Source organism: Patella vulgata, chromosome 1 (assembly GCF_932274485.2).
Source record: "Patella vulgata chromosome 1, xgPatVulg1.2, whole genome shotgun sequence".
Lineage (NCBI taxonomy): Eukaryota > Metazoa > Mollusca > Gastropoda > Patellidae > Patella > Patella vulgata.
Window position 1 is genome coordinate 20029719 of NC_065879.2, and position 6497 is coordinate 20036215.

Genomic DNA, 6497 nt, shown 5'->3' on the forward strand with positions numbered 1-6497 from the left:
TAGATTGACATAATGCGTGTGTGTGTGTGAAATAGCTTTATTTAACGCCCAAAGTGATATCGCAGAATATCCATCGACAATGGAATTGAACCCCCGTTTGTTTGTACGCTAAAAAAGTACGAAAAAGTCGCTCATGGATACGGTCCCATTAAATTGGCAGTAGACCGACTTTTTCGTTGGCGAAAAAGCGCGCGAAAAAGCTTAAATGGAAAGCGGACCTAGAACATGGGCTTTCGGCACAGCCCGGATTGAGTGGTGTGCAGGGAAAACGGCAAATGGGCATCCATTTCAGAGGAGGGTGGGTGGTACAGTCAAATAGTGAAATTAAAAATTAAGTTGAAATTGTACAAGATGTGCTAATTGATTGGATTGCAAAATATATTTCAACTGTTTTTACACATTTAAAATAGCTTCCATTCTAAAATAAAATGAAATGGTGTTTAACGTCCTACTATTATGCTCCTGATGTGGCGTGCTTCTTTTTCTTTTTCGCCACGAAATGGTGTAGCGGTTTGGTATTGTGGGGAATTCTGCTGCAATTGTTGCTCAGGACCCACACCCCGGTAATTTCTCTGCCACCAGTGATCAATTAGCCGATCATAAGCCTTTAAAGTAGAGCCTCTTCAGGGGAGAGGGTGGACGAGCTAAAAAGTAGTTGTGCTATGTTCGGCTCTCTCGCTTTGAACAAACTGAACAAAGCTGTATAAAACTATAAAGTTTTATTTTGCATTAATAACATATATACAGGTTAGTTTTAATGGACTGGGAAAACTCTTACACTATTTATAAAGAGGCGAACTGTCCCAGTTCAAGTTGTTCTGTGATCTGTCCTGTGTAATAGCTTAAAGTTATACTATTCATTAACTACAAGCAGTTAAAGACTGTATCTTTCATTAGATGCAAGCATCTAACGACCGTGCGCTCAAAGAGAATTTCTCAAGAACTATAAGTTTAGGTGGAGACGGATATCCCAGTGAGAACAACTGACTAAGGCTACTAGTGCGGGAGAACACGTTCGCCTGGCCGTCTCGACAGGATAGCATCGATTCTGAGAATTCATTCCCACAGCTCATGCAAAATTATGAACTATACGTGCCTTAAGTAAACAAAGTATACATTGTCAACAATATAAATCCAACATTATTTAACTGACATACAAAAGTATATTTCAATTACGTTAAATAAGTCATAGGATATGCATATAAATTATAATTGCATGCTATACATTCAAATTCAGCTCTTTAAGTAAAGGGAGATAATAATACTCAATAATATTAGACAATGTATTATGGTACATTTTCAAAAAAATAGATTATATAATAGGGATATAAACTCACTAATAGTATGCTAAATAACAAGACATGGGTTTCTATTAAATTATAAAATTAAAAATACTATATGGCTGATAGCAATATTATTATAAAACATATATAGAAAGAATCCGTCAACTTACTATTCATACAGTTACCAAATATCTATTCCCTCACTATATATAAATACAGTGACTTAAATCTAAATATAGCTTTTATTAGTCTCAACTATTTAGGCATCTAAAGACTATAAATATCGAATTCCAACTGTCAAGGGATCTTTTACGCGCATTCCAATGTGTACACGAAATCTCAGTTTTTCGTCCCATCTGAACTACTATACGTTGTCCTTGCCAGGCCCTCGATCCTGCACCACTGACATGGAGTTCTTCCGTTCTAAATTTTCAATAATATACTTGAGTGTTGGAGGCATACAATCAAGGATTGAGCCGCAAACCTTTGCACACCACTGCCTGGGTTAGTGATTCAAGTAATTGTCAAGTAAAACAAATCTATGTCCCCAAGTCATTACTTATGAAGGAGTAATACGAAAAGGTAAAAACATAAAAGGAAAGTTCTTGTACATTACAAAGTCACTTTAAAGAACATGGGGTTAAAACATTGGCTGTCTTGTCATAATCAAATCAAAGGGAGAAGCAGCCCCACATTGCTATCTGTATACATGTATTCGTTTGATATATAAAGCCCTCGATCCCAATTCTGACGTGATAATCGAAAATCAAGGCTTTGAACCAATGACGTTTCAGGGTTAGGGATAAGATTATCAAGACTCTTACTTGAACTTAAAAGCAAAGGGATTGTCCAAGTTGAGTGGTTTGTTGAAATTAAAGTCAGATAGGAAATTACTGAAGGTAAGGGACTTGTCATCGCTCTCCTTTAATTTCAGTTTGAAGTACCCTTCATCAATTACATCTTTCATGAGAACAAATTCTTTAAGGGGACAAGACAGGCTAGTCAGGGATAATTTAAATCCCAGACCGGCTCCTATACACAACCTTATTTGGCGTCTACAGATTGACTTCAAACTCATATCTCTTCGAAACAGAGAAAACTGATTTGATAATTCTTTACCGCCATTGGGATCTAAGATCAGGGTGAATCCAGCGATTACTGCATTACAGCCACTCTGGTATAATATTTTAGCCAGATTAAGAGGCTCAGTGTGGTATTGTAAATAAGAATTTGAGGATCGGACCGGTAGAACCTTCAAACTACAATTCTCAATTAACATAAACCAATTTAAATCCACTTCATCAACCGCCAGAAGATTATAAAGTATTTTTTCTCCATTTTGTCTTGGAACGTCCAGGGATGCGTTACTTCCGTGCATTAAGAGTAATTTGAAACAGTTGATCCATGAACGATTTGTACCCTTAATCGCAATATAGTGCAAAGCCGATCTTCCGTTATTGTCAACAGAATTAACATCAGCCCCAGCAGTGATCAACTCTTCAATAAGAGATTTGTTGTTTTTCTCTGCTGCAATCATTAAAGCTGTTCTGCCACTCTTATCAAACAAATTCACATTCGCCATGTTTTCAATCAACGCCCTTGACAAAGCGTCGCGGTTCTTTTCTAATGCAATCATCAATGCCGTTTTGCCCTCATTGTCTTGTGAATTAACATCCGCGCCTTCTTTTAAAAATGCATGGAATAAATCTGTGTTGCCAGTCTCAGTTACAAGCATAATAACTGCCTTACCGTTGTTATCCCTTACATTTACATCAGCTCCATGTTGTAGTAAAAGTTTTATGACTTCGCTTATTTTCTCGGCTCCAAATAATCGTTGAATGGCAGCTGCCTTGTGTAAAGCGGTTTCGCCATGGGAGTTTGTACCGTTGACGTCACATCCGCTTTGTATTAGGAGCTGTACCACATGTACATCATCAACGCCACACGCTACTATCAGGAGGGTTTCTCCATTTTCGCTGATTTTATTTATGTCGCAACAATGAAGTAGTAACAGTTTTAAAGCGCGGACGTCTTGCATCTTAATGGCTTTTATAATCACGGACGGGTTGAGCAATATGTTACGTTTTATCGACAACAGGACGTCTAGAAATTCCGCACATGAAGATTCCACCCTGGGAATAGCGGACTCGCTAAAACAATGTTCAAAGATTGCATTTCCGTTATTGTCTGTGGCATTTATATCGGCCCCATGTTCAACCAAAAGTTTAAATAGACCAACATGTCTTAGAGTACATGATTTCATTATGGGCGTGACACCATCTTTATCCGCAAGACCGACGTCAGATCCGGCCAAGATTAATGTTTTAGCGATCTCACACTCTGATTCCATTAATGCGACTAATAATGGCGACCTTAGTTCGTTTCCGCCCCTTTTATTTATGTCACATTTGAGACTTATTAAAGATTTAGTCATAAGTAAATTTCCTTTGCGAGCTGCTAGATGTAGAGGCGTTTCTTGTTGCTGATTGCGGTCATCGATGTGGTCTTTGAAAATATCAACACACTGCTCGATGTGGTCTGTGTTGTTGAGATTTTCCGCCAGATAATGAAGCACCCCATTTCCTTCTTTATCAGTTACATTTATATCAGCACCGTTTTCCACGAGGAAAATCAGACTTTTGGTCAAACCTGCTTCAACCGCCATAAACATAGGAATCAAAGATGGATTTACTGAAGGTGCATTCACGTGTGCTCCTGCTTCAACCAAAGCTTTTATAAAGGCCTGTTTATCAGTGGTTGCTTCCCCTTGTATGCACATATGTAAAGCAGTATGGTATGTCATACTCGTTTGTCGATTCACCGTTTGTTTTAATTCGCTATCTAATAAGATATTTAGAACCCGTATGTTGTCTCCCTGACACGCCCTCATTATCAGAGTCAGATCGGGATCGGGATCCTTGTCGAGATTCGGGACCGAGAGACAATATCTCAACACGTTGCAGCTCCCATCTTCTACACTCTCCACCAGAGCACTCCAACTTTCGTGCATCTTGTTATAATTGTAGTAAGTAGAGCAACATTTGGTTACCGGTTTCCCAACTTCCAGAATTAATCCCTGGGAATGTAGAAATTCCACACCCTCCGCAAAATCTGATTTGATTGCCGTGCTTATTAACTTGATGCTGATGAGTTCGTCTAATTTACCATCGATGATGATGTACCTCAGTGGTAGAAGCAGCTTCAGAAGAGCGATGTCTTTCTTTTTTAGAGCCTCAACACAATGATTAACTCTGCAATAATAATAACACTGGCTTTCGTAATCATTCAATGATATTGGATTGTTTATAATGTCCTCAACAGCTTTCAGGTCGTTTTTAGAAACAACGACTTCAATTCTGCAATAAATAATAAAAAAGCTTTATTAAAGATACATTATGGGAGATTAGATAACGAGTTGGCAGTTGTCACTATAATAGTTAAAATCTAGATAATGTAAAGGCAATTTGCTGAAAATTTCATTCAAATTGATCCACTATGAACCGAGAATTAAGCGATTGAAATTTCCGCCTAGCCTCGATCATCATTACTAAAAACAGCATAGTCTCGATTATCCATTTAATCATTAAATCGTGAAGGAAAGTTATGCAGTAAATCGGCTCATAATCCACTAAAGTCAAAGGCTAGCGATGCCATCATGGGTTGATTATAGTCTGGATAGGTTAATTAATGTATAATAAATAATTTAGATATAATTTTTTGGCCTAAAGATGGACCTGCAATAGACAGATTTAGCTCTTGCGTAATGTATGTTTAATATATAAAATTTGAGAGGTTATATTTGAATTTTATTCCACGGGTTTGATCGTTTGGAAAGACGGGAGCAATATAAATAAACGAACAGACACTCAAAACCTCAATCAAAATACTCATAAGTCAAATAAAAGTGGGATGTTGGTAGCCCAATGGGTTGACGCGTGCACTTTAAATCGTGAGGTTTGGTGGCAGAATTGTATGGCACGTGCCCTTTAAATCATAAGGTCTGTCATTGAGTCAAGTGGCGTGGTTCCGATTCCCCGCTTGTACGTGACAAGGAGAAGGGTCGCCGTTCCAACCTAGTGGGGGTTTTCCGGGTACTTCAAATTTAACTATATCGAGTATGTTTAAATTAGATAATGTGTAAAGCTTATGAGAAATGTACCAAGGCAGCGCTGGCATATGAGTTTTAACCTTCAGTTAAAGAAAATGAAATGAAATGGGGTTTAACGTCCTACTGTTCTGCCCCGACTGGGCTAACGAAGACGGGCATACGCCATACAGTGAGCTATGAGGGAAATTTTGCTCGCGCAGCGGCACTATGGCCTACTCTTATATCAAATTCCAACTGCCAAGGGATCTTTTCAATGCATGCCAATGTATACACGGGACCTCGGTTTTTCGTCCCATCAGAAGGACTAGACGACTGTCCTTATCAGGCCCTCCGTCCTGCATCACTGACAAGGGGAAACCACGTCTTGACAATCCCGATGAACTTTCTCGGCCAATGCAGGGATCGAACATCCGACCTCCAGGCTAGCAAGCTAGCGTCTTACCCACTTGACCACCGTGACTCCCTTTCGATTAAAGAGTTACACACATTTGTTAGTGATTATAAAGTACCCTCGAGAAAAAACCCTTATTCCAAGTAGATTGACGCTTAGTATTTTGCTAATTAGTCGAGTTTATGGTTATTTTGAATAGTTAAATATATGTACTTTTAGTCGCTATGTACGTACCTGTCTCTAAAATCTCTAAATGATAACGCCATAGTAACTAAAGATTGGGGAAAGTGTCTTGTATCCCCTTTAGACATCTGTATACTTTACTTCAAAATACAGCTTTCCTTCTACCTGGTTATTTAAATACCTGTAGCATTATCATATGTCGCACATATAATCTTCTATAAACTGTACAATACTTTATACTATAGTATACTATACTTCACTTCATTTCTCTGTACACATGATCATTTCAATACCTGTCATGGGAGTAGGTCACATTGGCCCGACTTAAATTAATAACAAGTACGGAAACCCAGTATCGCAATAAATTTAATAACACCCCCCCCCCAAAAAAAAACCCCAACAAAAAACAAAAACAACACGCGTAGGTTTATTTTGCATTTAAAAATATAACCATTATTTGTAAAATTAACTTTGAACAGAAATGTGGCCTATAAATTTAAAGGTATAAGTTTTTATTAATTTAATCCATTTG

The 6497-nt window shown here is 38.1% G+C and overlaps 1 protein-coding gene across 1 annotated transcript; it reads right to left on the reverse strand.

The window, feature by feature from the left end:
• Nucleotides 1–750: 750 nt before the first annotated feature.
• LOC126828332 (putative ankyrin repeat protein RF_0381) lies at nt 751–6227 on the reverse strand. The gene is made up of 2 exons (XM_050558028.2): nt 6017–6227; nt 751–4639 (listed from the first exon to the last, which is right to left on the reverse strand). Exons 1-2 carry the CDS (start codon nt 6091–6093, stop codon nt 2104–2106), a joined length of 2613 nt encoding a protein of 870 aa, XP_050413985.2. The 5' UTR covers nt 6094–6227; the 3' UTR covers nt 751–2103.
• Nucleotides 6228–6497: the final 270 nt, after the last annotated feature.